The sequence below is a fragment of the Tamandua tetradactyla genome, chromosome 15 (genome assembly GCF_023851605.1).
Source record: "Tamandua tetradactyla isolate mTamTet1 chromosome 15, mTamTet1.pri, whole genome shotgun sequence".
Lineage (NCBI taxonomy): Eukaryota > Metazoa > Chordata > Mammalia > Pilosa > Myrmecophagidae > Tamandua > Tamandua tetradactyla.
In genome coordinates, this window is record NC_135341.1 from 56,627,284 (window position 1) to 56,648,041 (window position 20,758).

A 20,758-nucleotide genomic window follows, 5' to 3' on the forward strand; every position below is an offset into this window, starting at 1 on the left:
CAGTAAGTTTGTCTTCCTTCTAAATCTTTGAACAGAAACAAAGTAAAAATAGGAAACTCATTCACATGTGTGAATATGAGTTCTCCATTTATATAACAGCATTAGGTATAAGAAACTTCAAGCTGAGAAATAATCTCTAAATAGTGTCCTAAAGCCAATAAAACATATAAAAACCCCAGCAAAAGCAAATAAGATTATTAAAGGGATGATTCCAAATTGCAAGGCCCACAGAGTCTAAGAGAAAACAATCCTCCATTGAGGATGAATTCAAGACAAAAAGTTAGAAAGCAAAGAAGCAAACTACAGTCATCAATTATTAATACAATAAGTATATGACAGGATTAGTACTATAACAAATGCAGGTAAATAAACATCTACCACATTTACCATTCAATACCCAAAACTTTCTCTAATTCTATTGGTACACTGAAAGACCACCATAACTATTCTCATTGTGCCTTTGTGTCTATTTACATCAAGAATAAGATGATGCTCCAGACTAGAAACTCAACAACAACAAAAAAATTCTTTCCAAACACAGAGGGAATTATTTACAAAATTAGGCTAACTTCTAAGCCACAAATCAAGTCTCAATAAATTTCAAAGAACTGAAATTGCACAAATTTGTTTTTAACCACAATTATTTGAAGACAAAACAAAAAGCTACCCAGGAAATCCCCTTATGCTGGAATTTAAATATAATTCTAAATAACCCATCTGTCAAAGGGGAAATTTATTTTGAGTTGAATAAGAATGAAAAAACTACACATCAAAATTTGTTCGGGGCGGGCCACGGTGGCTCAGCAGGTAAGAATGCTTGCCTGCCATGCCAGAGGACCCGGGTTCGGTTCCCGGTGCCTGCCCATGTAAAAAAGAAAAAAAAAAAAAAAAAGAGAATGAAAAGTTAAAAAAAAAAATTGTTCAATTTCTGGCCCATGTACTCCCCCCTCCCAAAAAAAATTTTTTTTCAACAAATGGTGCTGTGATAATGGGATATTCACATAGAAAAGAATGAAATGTAACACCCACCTCACAGCATACCAGGAAAAAAAACTATGGAATGCGACTAAAGCAGAGTTTAGTGTGAAATTTATAGTTTATAATGCATATAATTATAGTTTTATAATGTTAATAAAGAAAAATTAAAAAATAGTGAGCAAACAATCAAGTCAGAAAAAGAACATCAAAATAAACTCAAGAAAGTGGAAGGGGACAGAAATTAGAAAAATGGAAAAGAAATGTAATAGAGATAATACACACAGTCAAAAGTCTCTTTGGGTTTAAAAAATTTAAACTGATACACTTCTGGAAAAGTTAAGAATAAATAATACTAAACATTCCCCAACAACAGGTGCCTTGTCTCTTCAGCTCTCTTCAAAATTCTCACTACAACCTACATTCTAAAAAGTTTCCCTATGTCATCGTCTGGTCATTAGAATTCCAAATGAACCATAATCAATACTCAACTACCCTACAATAATTTAGGGGAGATTTGGGACCTGGAAAATTAGAAATATCTGATTGTTTTAATATTTTAAATGTCTAGCTTCTTCCAAACAACAATTTTTTCAGCCAGGTTACCACAGAATAAACAACATACAAATGACTTGAACTTGTGATACACTGTGACAGTAGATCCCCCCCATTCAGCCTTTACCACTTATCAGAAATAGTTTTTAGTAAGAAATTAAAAAATGGGTGACAGGAGGTGGGGGTGGAAGGGCCAAGAACAAAAAAGTTAAGTAGATTAAATATTAGCTAATCATCCACAAAAATAACTTAATCATGCGAAGATTTCAAGAATCCCCATCATCACCTTAGCAATTAAAATGATTTAACCAAGTAACTATAAAACTTTCTAATTAACATAAATAATTACTAATATACTTACAGTACCACCTACTATTCTTCCTAGTGGATACCATGCTCTTTCATCAAACCAATTTAAAAATTCATAGAACCCATGAGACGCAAGATGATGTGTTGATCTATAGTTAAACCTAGAGGAAAGAGGAAGAAATGAATGTTATAAAACTGTTTAATAGAAAGAAATACCTCTGATTTCCTTTATATTTAGCTCTATAACTACATAAATTTTTTTAGTAATTTTTCTCAAACTTAAATAACAGATCATTAAAAAAAAACTATTTCTAATATAACTCAAAACAAAACCACAAAACAATCCCCCCCAAACCCACCCCTATAAAACAAGTAATGCTCAAATTTACGTTTGGCCATCACTTGGGGTCCAGATGGTAAAAGGGAATAAATTTGGATAAAAAGGAAGGTGCGGGTTCACAGAATTCATCAAATGGTCAAAGAAGACCATTGCTGTCAAAAACTTAAGAACCACTGACAAAAGACAGCATCAAATTGGAAAAAGGAATATAACATCATCACCTCCAACCCCAAAACCGGAAAAACTGCAGGAATAAAGAACAAATTATAATAACACTGAAAATACATAGGTGAATAAACCATAACAGCACTGCAGAAAAGAATAAAATCTTAAAAAGGAATGAGAAATTATCATTAATGCCTGAAAGACAAAAACAAAGTAGAAGAAACGAAATTAAAGAAATCTTAGCTCAAAACGCAAGCAGAAGAAAATTACAAACCATGGGGGCAGTTCCAGGGATATTCCATAGTATAAAGCAGCCAGCGGTGGGGGAAAGGAAACCACCAAATGTCAGAAGTACTTACCGTAGTAGCAAACTCAAAGCCTGCCCCTTCTGTAAAAGGGGATGAAAGCAATCTACTTACTATCTTGGAAGTAACAAAGTTTATCTCTTCCCAAGGGGGGAAGGGGAGGAAATCTCACATGAGAAAGCTAAACTTTTATCCTTGGCACCATGCACAAGGGTAGATTCTAAATTTACAAGGAATCCCCAAGGCAAGACTAACATTAAAAAAAAAAAGAAAAGAAAAAAGTCTAAACTAGGAGGCGGGGCCAAGATGGCGGCTTGGTAAGGTACGCGCGTCTTAGTTCCTCCTCCAGAGCAACTACTAGGTGAACAGAAACAGTGCAGAACAGCTCCCGGGGCCAGGGCAGGGAATGGACACACAGCGTACCCCATTCTGGACTGGTTAGACTGACTGCGAGACTCTGCTGCGGTGAGATCCCCGAGCGGCGTGCGGTCTCCCGAGCCGCGGCGCTGGCGGCTGGAGCTCCTCCCTCCCTCCTTCCCGGGCCGGCTGAGAGTCTCAGAGAGGCAAGTTTCCCAAGCCGCGGTGGCCAGCACCGCTCTTTTGCAGGCGGCTTGCTGGACCGGCTACGAGTCTCGGATCAGAGGGCTACCCAAGCCGCGGTGGCTGGCAACCGGCACCCCTCCCCCGCAGGCGGCTTCGTGCTCCGGTGTCGAGTTCCCCAGGCCGCGGTGGCCGGCGACCGACGCCCCTCCCCCGCGGGCGGCTTCCTGGTCCGGTGGCGAGTTCCCCAGGCCGCGGCAGCCGGCGACCGACGCCCGTCCCCCGTGGGCGGCTTCCTGGTACAGTGGTGAGTTCCCCGGGCCGCGGCAACCGGCGACCGGCACCCCTCCAAGGAGAGGAAGGAATTTCTGACAGTGGCAGGGACTGGGTCCAACCAAACACCAATAGGGGCATTAATAAAGGAGCCACAGGGTCCCCTCAAGCCGCGGCAGCGGGCGCCCCCACCACGCACGGCTCCCCGGACCAACTGAGAGAATTGGATCGGAAATAGCCAGGCTTTGGAGAACGGTGACCGGGGGGGATCCCTTCCAAACACGTGAGACAAACGTGTGCCACGAGCACCACCTACTGGGCAGGATAAGAAAAACAGAACCCAGAGATTTCACAGAAAAACCTTCCAAACTGTTGGGTCCAACACCCAGGGAAATCTGACTAAATGCCCAGACGCCAGCAGAAAAAAACGGACCATGCTCAGAAGATTGAAAATATAGCCCAGTCAAAGGAACAAACCAATAGTTCAAATGAGATACAGGAGCTGAGACAACTAATGCTGAATATACGAACAGAAATGGAAAACCTCTTCAAAAACGAAATCGATAACTTGAGGCAGGGCAAGGAGACGACATGGGCTGAACAAAAAGAAGAAAAAGAAAAACTGAAAAAACAAATCACAGAACTTATGGAAGTGAAGGATAAAGTAGAAAAGATGCAAAAAACAATGGATACCTACAATGATAGATTTAAAGACACAGAAGATAGAATTAGTGATTTGGAGGATGGAACATCTGAATTCCAAAAACAAACAGAAACTATCGGGAAAAGAATGGAAAAATTTGAACAGGGTATCAGGGAACTCAAGGACAATATGAACCGCACAAATATACGTGTTGTGGGTGTCCCACAAGAAGAGAAGGGAAAAGGAGGAGAAAAACTAATGGAAGAAATTATCACTGAAAATTTCCCAACTCTTATGAAAGACCTAAAATTACAGATCCAAGAAGTGCAGCGCACCCCAAAGAGATTAGACCCAAATAGGCGTTCTCCAAGACACTTACTAGTTAGAATGTCAGAGGTCAAAGAGAAAGAGAGGATCTTGAAAGCAGCAAGAGAAAAACAATCCATCACATACAACAGAAACCCAATAAGACTATGTGTAGATTTCTCAGCAGAAACCATGGAAGCTAGAAGACAGTGGGATGATATATTTAAATTACTAAAAGAGAAAAACTGCCAACCAAGACTCCTATATCCAGCAAAACTGTCCTTCAAAAATGAGGGAGAAATTAAAACATTCTCAGACAAAAAGTCACTGAGAGAATTTGTGACCAAGAGACCAGCTCTGCAAGAAATACTAAAGGGAGCACTAGAGTCAGATACGAAAAGACAGAAGAGAGAGGTATGGAGAAGAGTGTACAAAGAAGGAAAATCAGATATGATATATATAATACAAAAGGCAAAATGTTAGAGGAAAATATTATCCAAACAGTAATAACACTAAATGTTAATGGACTGAATTCCCCAATCAAAATACATAGATTGGAAGAATGGATTAAAAAACAGGATCCTTCTATATGCTGTCTACAGGAAACACATCTTAGACCCAAAGATAAACATAGGTTGAAAGTGAAAGGTTGGGAAAAGATATTTCATGCAAATAACAACCAGAAAAGAGCAGGAGTGGCTACACTAATATCCAACAAATTAGACTTCAAATGTAAAACAGTTAAAAGAGACAAAGAAGGACACTATATACTAATAAAAGGAACAATTAAACAAGAAGACATAACAATCATAAATATTTACGCACCGAACCAGAATGCCCCAAAATACGTGAGGAATACACTGCAAACACTGAAAAGGGAAATAGACTCATATACCATAATAGTTGGAGACTTCAATTCACCACTCTCATCAATGGACAGAACATCTAGACAGAGGATCAATAAAGAAATAGAGAATCTGAATATTACTATAAATGAGCTAGACTTAACAGACACTTATAGGACATTACATCCCACAACAGCAGGATACACCTTTTTCTCAAGTGCTCAGGGATCATTCTCAAAGATAGACCATATGCTGGGTCACAAAGCAAGTCTTAACAAATTTAAAAAGATTGAAATCATACACAACACTTTCTCGGATCATAAAGGAATGAAGTTGAAAATCAATAATAGGCCGAGTGCCAGAAAATTCACAAATACATGGAGGCTAAACAACACACTCTTAAACAACGAGTGGATCAAAGAAGAAATTGCAAGAGAAATTAGCAAATACCTCGAGGCGAATGAAAATGAAAACACAACGTATCAAAACTTATGGGACGCAGCAAAGGCAGTGCTAAGAGGGAAATGTATTGCCCTAAATGCCTACATCAGAAAAGAAGAAAAGGCAAAAATGCAGGAATTAACTGTCCACTTGGAAGAACTGGAGAAAGAACAGCAAACTAATCCCAAAGCAAGCAAAAGGAAAGAAATAACAAAGATTAGAGCAGAAATAAATGAAATTGGAAACAATAGAGAAAATCAATAAGGCCAGAAGTTTGTTTTATGAGAAAATCAATAAGATTGATGGGCCCTTAGCAAGATTGACAAAAAGAAGAAGAGAGAGGATGCAAATAAATAAGATCAGAAATGGAAGAGGAGACATAACTACTGACCTCACAGAAATAAAGGAGGTAATAACAGGATACTATGAACAACTTTACGCTAATAAATACAACAATTTAGAGGAAATGGACGGGTTCCTGGAAAGACATGAACAACCAACTTTGACTCAAGAAGACATAGATGACCTCAACAAACCAATCACAGGTAAAGAAATTGAATTAGTCATTCAAAAGCTTCCTAAAAAGAAAAGTCCAGGACCAGACGGCTTCACATCTGAATTCTATCAAACATTCCAGAAAGAATTAGTACCAACTCTCCTCAAACTCTTCAAAAAAATGGAAGTGGAGGGAAAACTACCTAATTCATTCTATGAAGCCAACATCACCCTCATACCAAAACCAGGCAAAGATATTACAAAAAAAGAAAACTACAGACCAAGCTCTCTAATGAATATAGATGCAAAAATTCTCAATAAAATTCTAGCAAATTGTATCCAACAACACATTAAAAGAATTATACATCATGACCAAGTAGGATTCATCCCAGGTATGCAAGGATGGTTCAACATAAGAAAATCAATTAATGTAATACACCATATCAACAAATCAAAGCAGAAAAATCACATGATCATCTCAATTGATGCAGAGAAGGCATCTGACAAGATTCAACATCCTTTCCTGTTGAAAACACTTCAAAAGATAGGAATACAAGGGAACTTCCTTAAAATGATAGAGGGAATATATGAAAAACCCACAGCTAATATCATCCTCAATGGGGAAAAATTGAAAACTTTCCCCCTAAGATCAGGAACAAGACAAGGATGTCCACTATCACCACTATTATTCAACATTGTGTTGGAGGTTCTAGCCAGAGCAATTAGACAAGAAAAAGAAATACAAGGCATCAAAATTGGAAAGGAAGAAGTAAAACTATCACTGTTTGCAGACGATATGATACTATACGTCGAAAACCCGGAAAAATCCACAACAAAACTACTACAGCTAATAAATGAGTACAGCAAAGTAGCAGGTTACAAGATCAACATTCAAAAATCTGTAACATTTCTATACACTAGTAATGAACAAGCTGAGGGGGAAATCAAGAAACGAATCCCATTTACAATTGTAACTAAAAGAATGAAATACCTAGGAATAAATTTAACTAAAGAGACACAAAACATATATAAAGAAAACTACAAAAAACTGTTAAAAGAAATCACAGAAGACCTAAATAGATGGAAGGGCATACCGTGTTCATGGATTGGAAGACTAAATATAGTTAAGATGTCAATCCTACCTAAATTGATTTACAGATTCAATGCAATACCAATCAAAATCACAACAACTCATTTTTCAGAAATAGAAAAACCAATAAGCAAATTTATCTGGAAGGGCAGGGTGCCCCGAATTGCTAAAAACATCTTCAGGAAAAAAAACGAAGCTGGAGGTCTCGCGCTGCCTGACTTTAAGGCATATTATGAAGCCACAGTGGTCAAAACAGCATGGTATTGGCATAAAGATAGATATATCGACCAATGGAATCGAATAGAGTGCTCAGATATAGACCCTCTCATCTATGGACATTTGATCTTTGATAAGGCAGTCAAGCCAACTCACCTGGGACAGAACAGTCTCTTCAATAAATGGTGCCTAGAGAACTCGATATCCATATGCAAAAGAATGAAAGAAGACCCATCTCTCACACCCTATACAAAAGTTAACTCAAAATGGATCAAAGATCTAAACATTAGGTCTAAGACCATAAAACAGAGGAAAATGTAGGGAGATATCTTATGAAACTTACAATTGGAGGCGGTTTTATGGACCTTAAACCTAAAGCAAGAGCACTGAAGAAGGAAATAAATAAATGGGAACTCCTCAAAATTAAACACTTTTGTGCATCAAAGAACTTCATCAAGAAAGTAGAAAGACAGCCTACACAATGGGAGACAATATTTGGAAATGACATATCAGATAAAGGTCTAGTATCCAGAATTTATAATGAGATTGTTCAACTCAACAACAAAAAGACAGCCAACCCAATTACAAAATGGGAAAAAGACTTGAACAGACACCTATCAGAAGAGGAAATACAAATGGCCAAAAGGCACATGAAGAGATGCTCAATGTCCCTGGCCATTAGAGAAATGCAAATCAAAACCACAATGAGATATCATCTCACACCCACCAGAATGGCCATTATCAACAAAACAGAGAATGACAAGTGCTGCAGAGGATGCGGAGAAAGAGGCACACTTATTCACTGTTGGTGGGAATGTCAAAGGGTGCAACCACCGTGGAAGGCAATTTGGTGGTTCCTTAAAAAGCTGAATATAGAATTGCCATACGACCCAGCAATACCATTGCTGGGAATCTACTCAAAGGACTTAAGGGCAAAGACACAAACGGACATCTGCACACCAATGTTTATAGCAGCGTTATTTACAATTGCAAAGAGATGGAAACAGCCAAAATCTCCATCAACAGAAGAGTGGCTAAACAAACTGTGGTATATACATACGATGGAATATTATGCAGCTTTAAGACAAGATAAACTTATGAAGCATGTAATAACATGGATGGACCTAGAGAATATTATGCTGAGTGAGTCTAGCCAAAAACTAAAAGACAAATACTGTATGGTCCCACTGATGTGAACCGACATTCGAGAATAAACTTGGAATATGTCATTGGTAACAGAGTCCAGCAGGAGTTAGAAACAGGGTAAGATAATGGGTAATTGGAGCTGAAGGGATACAGACTGTGCAACAGGACTAGATACAAAAACTCAAAAATGGACAGCACAATAATACCTAATTGTAAAGTAATCATGTTAAAACACTGAATGAAGCTGCATCTGAGCTATAGGTTTTTTTTTTTTACTATTATTATTACTTTTATTTTTTTTCTCTATATTAACATTCTATATCTTTTTCTGTTGTGTTGCTAGTTCTTCTAAACCGATGCAAATGTACTAAGAAACGATGATCATGCATCTATGTGATGATGTTAATTACTGAATGCATATGTAGAATGGTATGATTTCTAAATGTTGGGTTAATTTCTTTTTTTCCGTTAATTAATAAAAAAAAATTTTTTAAAAGTCTAAACTACCCGAATTAACTAGAAACAAACAAAAACCAAAAAAACAACTCTTGCGAGACCCAGGTGAGCTCATAAACAAAATTTACAAACTGCACAAGGAAGCGATCACCAGTTAAGTACACAGTAGGAAAAGTAACACTCCCAAAACTTCAGAAAATATTTTAATGGAAGAGATTTAGTATTTTAGCAAGAATCAAGATTTTACATTTTTTACCTAATTTTTCATTGTAAAAAACCAACTCCAAAGGATTATTAATAATATGTTTTGAAAAGTAGGAACCATGTTGTTCTAGTTTGCTAGCTGTCAGAATGCAATATACCAGAAATGGAATGGCTTTTAAAAGGGGGAATTTATTTAATCGGTTGCTAGTATATAGTTCTAAGGCTGAGAAAATGTCCCACTTAAAGCAAGTCTATAGAAATGTCCAATCTAAGGCATCCAGGGAAAGATACCTTGATTCAAGAAGGCCGATGAAGTTCAGGGTTTCTCTCTCAAGTGACAAGTCACATGGTGAACACAGTCAGTTTCTCTCTCATTTGGAAAGGCACATGGTGAACACAGTCAGGGTTCCTCTCTCAACTGGAAGGGCACATGGCAAACACGGCATCATCTCTAGCTTTTTCTCCTGGCTTCCTGTTTCATGAAGCTCCCCAGGAGGCATTTTCATTCTTCATCTCCAATGGTCACTGGCTGGTGGACTCTGCTTCTCATGGTTATGTTGGTCTGCTCTGCTCTCTCTGAATCTCTTTCATTCTTCAAAATGTTTCCTCTTTTATAGGGTTCCAGAAACTTAACAAGACCCACCCAAATGGGTGGAGACATGTCATCACCTAATCCAGTTTAACAACCACTCTTGATTAAATCACATCTCCAGGGAGATGATCTGATTAGTTTCAAATATACAGTACTGAATAGGGGTTATTCTGCCTTTATGAAAAGGGATTTAGATTAAAACATGGCTTTTCTAGGGTCCATACATCCTTTCAAACCATGCATGTGATTGCAACTTCATAATCTAAACATTTTCCTGAGAGACATTTTTAAGTTTTCATTTTATATTAATTCTTGCCCTTTCCCTCTTTGATCAATCACTCTCTTACATTGGCTTTTATGACAACAGACTACTGACTCCTCATCATCCCCTACCCCAACTTCTCTAGTTACCCCTTCTCAGCTTTTTGTACAAGCAGTCTCCTCTACCTCAGATCCTCTCATTAGCTCATCTAAAATCTCTCCCCAAGAGATGTCAGTCTGTCATACCCAGGTCTTCAATTATTAGCAGTATGCCTTTTCTAGATTGCTAGCTGCCAGAATGCAATATACCAGAAATGGAATGGCTTTTTAAAAGGGGGAATTTAATAAGCTGCTAGTTTACAGTTCTAATGCTGAGAAAATGTCCCAGTTAAAGCAAATCTATAGAAATGTCCAATCTAAGGCATCCAGGGAAAGATACCTTGATTCAAGAAGGCCAGTGTATTTCAGGTTTTCTCTCTGAAGTGGAAGGGCACATGGCAAACACAGTCAGAGTTTCTTTCTCATCTGGAAAGGCACATGGTGAACACAGTCAGGGCTCCTCTCTCATCTGGAAGGGCACACAGCAAACATGGTATCAGCTGCTAGCTTTCTCTCCTGGCTTCCTGTTTCATGAAGCTCCCTGGGAGTTTTCCTTCTTTATCTCCAAAGTTTGCTGGTTAATGGACTCTCTGCTTCTCGTGGCTATGTCATTCTTCTCTGCTCTCTCCAAATCTCTCATTCTCCAAAATGTTTCCTTTTATAAGACTTCAGAAATTAATCAAGGCCCACCCAAATGGGTGGAGACATGCCTCAACCTAATCCAGTTTAACAACCACTCTTGATTAAATCACATCGCTGGTGAGATGATCTAATTACAGTTTCAAGCATGCAGTACTGAATAGGGATTAGAAGAAACGGTTGCCTTTACAAAATGGGATTAGGATTAAAACATGGTTTTTCTAGAGTACGTACATCGTTTCAAACCAGCACAATGCCCATGATTCACTATTATCTCCTACCTGTATCTTCTCATTTCCAAATGCATACCGTCTAATTATCTACATGGTATTAATTCTTGAATGTCACAAAGGCCCCTCAAATTCAACATCCCACCCATTTTAAATGGAAATGAGATACAATCAAGATAGCTTCCCAGATTGCCACCTAATGCCAACTGTAAATGGACATAGAGTTAAATATAATAAAGATCAACTTGACTAAGCTTTCTGAGGTTGAAGCCTGAGGGCAGAATTAGAGTTAAAACAAATTAAATTATTTAAGATTCTATTGAAAACCTAACTAAACTATCTAAAAACTAAATAAAATGTAAACAGAATCTTCTATTTTATCCCCAGGATCATGTCACTCCTAATGTCTTCTTTAAGATCTCCACACCTTCCTTATTGACTCCAGCATATCCATTCTTTCTGATGTTCAGTCAACTTTCTCCTGCTTGAACTGTCATTAGTTTTTCTATTCTACGTTCTGGCCAGGTTTCCAACCTACCACTCTACAAGAGCTTCTGAATGCTTTCAGGACTTTCCTCTCTTATCTCCTGGAAGTAAAATAATGGGACTATAAAGCGCAGCATACTCTTTTATTTCATTTAGCACTTTCAGTGTCATAGCAATCACTAACTTTTTCTGCCCCATAACTTAGTAGCCCCAACTCACTTCCTCTACACACACACATGTGCACATACTCACACATACAACACTCAACTAATTAGCTGCTCTGAGTGATAGCTAAGGTAACAACTAACTACACACACAAATAAATTAAAAGTGGACACCATACGCCAAGAATTCTTGTTGCTCAATAACTTCATCAACACAGGATTATCAAATTTCTTAATCTTTGCCAACAATGGTGAGTTTGTGTTGATATTTCACTATAGTATTTGATTTGTAAAGTTTATCTCTTCATTCATTTAGGTTTTCTTTAATGTCACTCCAGAAAGTGTACAATTTCACCTTTGAGTTCCTGGACATCTTTCCTTAGATTTATTCTCATGTTTAATAGTATCTTATATTTTAAAATTTGACATGTATAAAGAAACGTGTTGATATTTCCCATTGATTTTGTAACTGATTTTGAAAACCTTGCAAAATGCTTATTAATTCTAATAACTTGTCTCTAGGTTCTTTCAGATTTTAATTTTAAAATTAATAAACATTCCTCTGACTGTGTCAAAAAAAAAGAGATGTCTTAAAGACTACTATATTCAACAAATTTTAGACTTTTAAAGTTCTGCTATAAGAGGCAATATTTTGTCCCTACCTCATAGAAAATACAAATAAACAATTTTATTGAAGAGTGACTAACCGAAATCATGAATTTAGATCTACAATATAAAATTCCAAAATGGAATTTAAGTTACTGGTTTTCAAACATTTTTAAAGAGTGGAACCTTTTTTGGAAACAAATCTTCATGAACTCAAATAATAAGGGTATTTTTAAAAAAAGACGTTTAAGACAACATGTATTAACATTCACTTTATAAAGGAATCAATAAGAACAAGTATATTATTTCATTGAACACAAAAACCTTAAACTTAAGGTTACAGACCAGTTACAATGATAACAACCATGTCATCTATTTTATTTTTGTAATTTGTTTTAGTTCACAAAATTGTAAAAATTCTGACTCATTAAGATAAGTGTCAAACAATAATGATATATATTTTTAAAGTTTTCCATGCTGTTAAATGATATCCCTCAAGTAAACGATGAATAAGTTTGTTTGAGATTTAACAGAAAATTCTGATTCAAGGCTGAGTATATATGATTGTTTGCATTCTTCATTATATATATGAAAATTAAAAAGAAGGCACCCAAATCTATGATGACAGCACATGACACATTACAGATTCTATTGTTACTACACAAAGTCTAATCTAGTTTTCTCTTACCTTTTTTATTATTATATGCAAATTTCCAGAATACCTCAGTACCAGCACTAAAAACCCATTCCCTAAAGCAAATATAAAAGGCATTTGGATTGACCACACAAATACTCTTTTCCCTAAAAGTAAATAATAAAAAACTGAATGTATCTATCAGTCATTAGTTTCAGCCTCTTTCTTGGTCCTGCAATTTTAGCATGGTCTTTGTCAGCTCTTTGTTCCATCAACACAGAAACTCATTACAGCCATGAATTTTATTTTATTTTATCCTCCCTTCCTCTTTATGCTCTTCTAGTGTCTTTTTTATCTCTTTTATGTCATTAGCCATCCCACTGATTTTATTTAGTACATTCATATGAACATCTTAGATTAATTGTTCCAAAGTCTATGTCTACTTCAGTGTTTTAATTTGGTCATTAGTTTGGACGGTATCTGTACCTCTTCATATGGTTAGTGATCTTCTGTTGTCTTCGCAGCACATAAACATCTTGATATGGTTACTTGGATGTTTATTTTCTTCAGTAGTCTAAAGCTTTTTATGTGCAGGATGGGTATGGAGCAGGATGTGGGATGTGCGGAGGGGCACAACAGTGTGGTGACAGGTTATGCTACAGGATTATACTGATGGGGACTCTATGCTGGTGCTCAAGCAGGCCTTCTTGGAGTGCAGGAGCAGGGTGTGGCGTGGAGAACACAGAGGCAGATGGGGGGTGCTGAGCAGCTATGCTGAGGCTGGTATGTGGGCAGGCTGCAGGTGGGCATGTGAAGCATGTGGGTAGTGGATGTCAGGGTGTGGGGTGCACGGCACAGAAGCTGGAGCACAGGGGGACCAGGATGCGGATGTGCCACTGGTTAGGGGAAAGGCACAGGTCACAGAGGTTGTGGAACATGTGTCAGGTGTGGGTGATGCAAGGTGGGCGGGGCCCTGGTACAGGTGTGCAGGTACAGCGGTGGGGTGGGGTAGGGTAGGGTAGGGTGCCTGCTTGTGCAGGGGAGAGTGTATGCGGCACAAATGTGCCCAAGAACATCTTGCCAGGTGTGGGAGAAGGGCACTCGTGCTGTGAGGCGAGGCGAAGGCATGTCCGTGTGCAGAGCATGGGGGACTGGGTGCAGGGATCAAGAGGTCTGTGCTTGGATACATGGGTGTTTAGCAGGGAGGACATGGTAGTGTCAGTAAGTGGATGTGAGGGGCAGGGCCCTGGTGTGTATGGGTCTGAGTCACGGGGGATGGGTGGAGGGCACTAATGTGCACATGCGCAGAGCTCAGGCAGCAGGGTAGGATTGTGCCTGCATGGGCTGGGGATGGGTGTAGCCCAGATGCACTGGTCAGCACCTGCCCACAGCTGAAGGGGCCTGGTGTGAGTGGGCACAGATGTGTGCAAGCATCTGGGGGGCTGGATGGGGGTGGGTGACTGTATGGGCTGGGTGTGGGTATGGCCTGGGTATTAAGGTGAGCACCTGCAGCCCTGATGAGCAGGTGATTACCTGCAGGGGTCAGGGAGGGGGAGATGGGGGTCAAGGAGCTGACTGCAAATACACGGGTCTCTGGAGAGGAGGGGTGGGGCGAGACTGTGTGCTTGTGTAGGAGACGTGGGTAGGGCTGGGATAGGCTTGTGGGCATGTGCAAGATAGGGGTGTGGGATGGGGATGCATGGGGTGCTTGGAGCATGGGGTGGGGGCAGGTGATGGGTTCATGTGCGTGTGGTGTGGAGAGAGTTGCGGGCAGAGCAGTGCACATGAGGGTAGTGTATTCAAGAAACGTGGCTTGGCTTACTTCCTTGTCCTCGTCTCCCCTTCTGTGCACTCCTGACAGCTCTGGGCTTCCATCTGGAAATGGACACACTAGGATGCTTGCACTAGCTGGCCGGTCTCCAGTTCTCTGTGTTTCAATTCTTCTGCTTTTTCAACCAGGGCCTCCCTATATGGTGTAAAAGACCATATCGCTCTCCTGGTCTTTTCTCTGTCCCTTCTCCAGCTGCTCTTTTGCATATTCTTTTAAACATCTAAATAGTTTGGGGCTGGACATAGCACTATGAAAGATAAAACAAGATGACCATAAATTGACAACTGTTAAAGCTAGACGTTATATACATGGAGGCTCATTACAGTTTTACCTCTATTTTTATGTATACCTGAAACTTTCCTTGATAGATAATTAATCAGCATTCACATACATGTACAAGTACATATGTATATAATGTTTTAATAAATAAAATTAATACATGTAGAACACATGACAATTATATGACAGGCGGCACAACACAATACATTTATATATAAACTTTATTTTGGAAATTTGATATAAACACACATACACAAATGACAGTGTTTCTCAAATAAAACTAGGGTGGACTGAGAAAGATGTACCCAGGGCTAGGAGTCATTCAATCTCATATATTCTTTCTCTTATCATATTGCCAGAGCAACTTTCAATATTTTAACTGCAATGAGAGGACTGTTTTGAATCAAGTATGAGGAAAATATAACTATTAAATATAGGTGATAGATACAAATAAGGAGTTCGTCTCTCTACTTCTGATTTATTTGAAATTTTCATAGAAGTTTTTTTAAAAAATAAATTAAGGACTCCCACCCACACCCAATTCTCAATACCAATCTCTAGCCACCCAGTAATTCAATGATGTGGGGGAGAACTTATCAAGACAAACAAAGTAAGTCCCATATAGACATTTTTCATTTTTTGAGATGGGCATATAAATAATTTCATCACTTTTGAGTAACAAATAAATTGATTGTTTAAAGATATAACGAAAAACTGCGGTGAAGGAGTAAAATTTGATTTTTCAATTTTATGAAGGAAGAAACAGCCATATTACAAATTAAAAGATATCTTGGAGACCCACCCTTACAAAGAAGCTAAAGTATTTAAATCTTATTTACTTTACAATGTATATGAGTAATATCTCAAGGGTCCTTTAACTATTTAAAAACCCTGCATTATTAAACTGCCTTTCCCTGTATCTATTAAAAAAAAAAAAGGGAAAAGTAAAAAGATAGGAATAAAGAACTTGGTAGAGAAGCAACAGAGCTTCCCATTTTTATCCTTGCAGAATCCCCTAGTTTATTTCTTCTTCACCCTAACAAACACTTCAGAAGCCAAGAAAAGTATATGTGATTCCTAAGATAACAAGAAGAGAGTAAATTTTATAATATCATTTATGGAAAAACAATTGTACTTCTTAGGTTTTTAAAGAACTATTGATACAATATTGTATTAAAAAATACTACAGCTTAAGTAGAACTCTATGAGTTTCTTAAAAGGCTTTCTAGCATATACTGCTTTTTTTTTTCCTTAGGAAAACAACACTGTCAATCCATTTCTAAATTAGGGCTGGCCTCTGTGAGCAAGGAATGAAGCCACTAAAAACTGTCTGGCCAATTTTCTTCTATGAATTTTACTGGAGATCTAACCACAAGATACATTTGGTTTTAGATTTGTTATTTCATCTTATTTTATACTGAAACACCTAATGTATGCAAAAACACACACAAGACAACCAAAAAACCCTCATGATTATGTATTGAAGCAAAATAACAGAATGTATTCTCTTAAAGGATAAAAAAAAATAGAACCTAGCCCTAAAATTTTAACCTAAGCCTTTCTATCTTCAAGAAGAAATCTCTGAAATGAAAAAGGATTTTGCATGTATAATTACCATTTTCTGTCCTCATTAAAAATATGACACTGCATCATACAGAAAGAGTAACAGGAAAACTAAAAATAAATTAAGTGAAAGAACAATAAATATATTGTTAGTCATAACACCATGACCAACCTGCAAGGACCCAAGACCCATGACTAGCTTTTGAAACATAATATATAGCATGTATAGGATTTGAATTAGATAAATTTAAAAATAAGTTTCAGTTCATTTATAAAAAAAAGATGAGAGAAACCTCTAGCCCAAATACATGGGCTAAAGACAGCATTGAATATAAGCACGAGTTTCCTGAGCACCAGTTAAGTCCTTTTCCATAAATCATGTATGTCATTTCTCTAAAACCATCTACCAATACATGCAAATATAATTAAGTCGACTATGGTTTTACTATTTGACACTTTCCTGGGAGGAAAGAAAAAGAATGTTGCTTTACATAACACTAGCATTAAAATGATTTTCTCAAAATAAGTGACTGAAAAAGAGTTCTATTCTTTTCAGTTTTATATTACATACTTATTCATATATGAGAGTAACATATTTTCAGATAAAGAGTAATAAACCTCAGCAATTTAGAAACCACACTTTACAAAATAGATTCAGACTGGGAACTAACCAGGAAACAAAAGAAAAATAAAGCTTTCGGCACTGAAACAGCAAGCTAAATTTGGGGGGTGGGGTGAGGAGAAAAATATGTCCCCACATCCATAAATCATAAATATTCAGTTCACAAGTCTTATTTTCATATAACACACATTTTGTTTATGGTTTAGCCTTTGCAAATAAAATCCAAGAAATATAGGAGAGTCAATCAGAAATAAAAAAGGAGGAAAGAAAAACGAAGAAATGGGAAACAAGAAGCTTTGATCAAAGATTATAAAGAGCACAGAGATAGCAAAGGAAGGTAAGTGAGGAGAGAGAGGTAGGGCTGAAGGGAGTAAAGATGGGTAGTGGAACATTTTACCACGTATTGCACTGCATGTCAAGATGGTTCCCCCTAAAGCCAGACTTTAAAGCCTTGAATCACCCCAACATTCCAATTTGCTTTGAGTTCAGAAACCAGATTAAACTTAACTTTCTATCAAAAATAAAGACACATGGACTCTAATTAAGAGCTTGAGGACTATGTCCTATGGATAAAGACATGTCTGTCTTCCAAGCCTCACAAAAACTTTTTGACAAACACTAAAATATGCAACTACAAGGCTGGGTATTCTACACCTGCCATTAATTTGGTTTTCATTTTAAAAGATGATAATAGTTTACTTTAAAAAATACTACTTGATTAAGCCTACTTAAATTACACCTAAGAGTCATTCCCAGAGAAGTTGCTCAGCCAACACTACAAGCAAACTCACTAACCTTCCCGTCTCTATGTGGGACATGACTCCCAGAGATGTAAACCTCCCTGGCAACGTGGGACAAAAATCCTAGAATGAGCTAGGACTCAGGCATCAAGCGACTGAGAAAAACTTCTAGACCAAAAGGGGGTAGACAGAAATGAGACAAAATAAAGTGTCAATGGCTGAGATTTCAGAGTTGAGAGGTTATCCTGGAGGTTATTCTTATGCATTATATAGATATCACCTTTTTAGTTAAGGTATAATGGAGAGGCTGAAGGAAAGTGCCTGGAGTTGTAAAGCTGTGTTCCAGTAACCATATTTCTTGAAGATGACTGTATAATGATAAAGCTTTTGCTATATCTGTGTGATTGTGAAAACCTTGTGTCTGATGCTCCTTTTTTCTACCTTATGGACAGATGAGTAAAACATATGGATTAAAAATGAGTAAATAATAGGGGGAACAAATGTTAAAATAAATTTAGTAGATTGAAGTGCTAGCAATCAATGAAAGGGAGTGGTAAGGGGTATAGGAAAAAAATAGAGGAAACAAAGGCTAAAATATATTGGGTAGATGGAAATACTAACAGTCAATGAGAGGGAGGGGTAAGGGGTATGGTATGTATGAATTTTTTTCATTTCTTTTGCTGAATTTATGCAAATGTTCTAACAAATGATAATGATGATGAATATAAAACTATGTGATGATATTGTGAGGTACTGATTATATACCAAGAATGAAATTACCATACAGTAAGAATGTTCATGTATGTATGTTATCTTAAAATAAATAAATAAATATTCTTTGAGCAACTAATGCGTAACTAGGTCTCTAGGCACTCGGAATAGAGCAGTGAAAAGGACAGGCAAGGTCTCTGCCCTCCTGGATCTTGCACACAATAAACACAAACCAGATAATTATAGACTGAGATAAGGGCTTTGGAGAAAATCAAAAGGGTTAAAAAAGAGAGTAAAGTGGGGTGAAAAGGTAGCGATTGCTTAACACAGAGCATCAAAAGACCCGGAAGTGGCAGTTTGTGTGTTTAGAAAGCCAAAAGGGAGAGTGGTAACGAGATGCATTTGGAGCAGTATTTATTTATAATTATCATTTCAAAAAGTTGTTACTATTTTGGGGGTACTGTGATAAGAACCTTTTTCATGGAATCATCACAAAAAACTCTGAGGTAGAATACTATACCCATTTATAGATGATTAGACTAAGGTCAGCTTCGACATTCTAAAGCACTATTACAAGATGATTCCAAATAGACTATTTTTCAGAAGAGAATGGAGCAGCAGAGTAGGATATGCACTTTTGAACAGAATGGGAGCATCATCATATTTAATCCACACTGTTCTGTTTTATATATACTGAGCTCTTATAAATTCTTCCTTGAAGGAAGGTGTCCCAAAGCTAAAAAAAAATGTGTTTGAAAGTTACTGGCATATGTCTTTACATTATATGCCATACATATATATAAAACATTGGCATGGGGGGGTGCAACAGTGGCTCAGTGGCAGAATTCTTGCCTGCCATGCTGGAGACCCAGGTTCAATTCCCAGTGCCCTGCCCAAGCCAAAAAAAAACCCAACAAAAAACATTGGCATAGTTCTCTTAAGATGTAAGATGCAACTCTGAACCTTATAGCTTATGCCCTTTCTTAAGTTATTTGGTAACAATAGGACAGAGAAGTCTAGTATATCTTTGTTCAACTCTTGGGTACAAACATTACCTTTTAAGTAATTGTGGTCAGAAACCTTTATTGAGCACTGTCTGACCAATAACATCATCATCTTCGCAGTCTAAGTATCACACATAATCTACAAAATGCTTTTTTACCAAATCCTCCAACAAGCACTTTCACAAAGGAGAAAAAAAGCAATGGTCCCCATCTCTCATCCTCAATTTTCTTCCTTTCTTGGGGCCGCTCATATACTTTATTAATCAATTCAACCCCTGTCAGGCTTTAACTAACCAAACTCTTCTCAGTAAACTATAATTTCTTCTCAGTAAACTTTATTCCCCAAAGACTACTTTTCATCTTATAAAAGTATGAGTAAGCATGGGTATACTTTATTTTCCAGAAGGCTTGCAATCCTGCCTTCCTCCTCCATCTATCACAAATTTGTTTTTACCCCAACCCCTGCTTCTCATCGCCACATAATGTTAAAAGAACTACTTTGGGAGAATGTTTAATGATAGCATGAAAATAATGTCTGCTATCAATTACAAAATACTCAATGTATCAAAAAGGGAAGGGAGAGGGGGTGTAAGGCTAGTTCCTGCCATGTAGAGACCCAGGTTCAATTCCTAGCCCATGCACTTTCCGAATAAACAAACAAGGAAAGAACCAAATAAAAATTCAACAAATGGTGCTGCACTAACAGGACGCTCACATGGAAAAAGAATGAAATGTGACCCTGTGATAAACAGCATGCAAAAAAAAAAAAAAAAAAAAAAATGGAAAGGAGAGGATAGGAAAGTATTTTTTCTACACAGAATTGTTTAGAAACGTTTCTCCTTCACACTTTAAACATTTTTATTTATGAGGAATAAAACAGGTAAGTGGGAATTTCTATTTTATTTAAAAGGCCAGTTCACCTTTATAAAATACATGTTATACATAGGCCAAATAACTCATCTGGTATAAAGCAAAGACAGTTCTCATGAAAAA

At 37.5% G+C, this 20,758-nt stretch overlaps 1 protein-coding gene across 4 annotated transcripts in view; it reads right to left on the bottom strand.

Annotated features, from left to right (window-relative positions):
- The window catches only part of STT3B (STT3 oligosaccharyltransferase complex catalytic subunit B), a 162,540-nt gene that overhangs the window by 115,514 nt on the left and 26,268 nt on the right, over window positions 1-20,758 (bottom strand). For 3 of the 4 annotated variants that reach the window (XM_077129923.1, XM_077129924.1, XM_077129926.1), the window contains exon 2: window positions 1,892-2,000. In XM_077129923.1, coding sequence (XP_076986038.1) covers window positions 1,892-2,000 — 109 coding nt within the window. Of the gene's footprint in view, window positions 1-1,891; window positions 2,001-14,837; window positions 14,973-20,758 lie in introns of those variants that run through there. The other variant, XM_077129925.1, reaches the window with a different exon arrangement.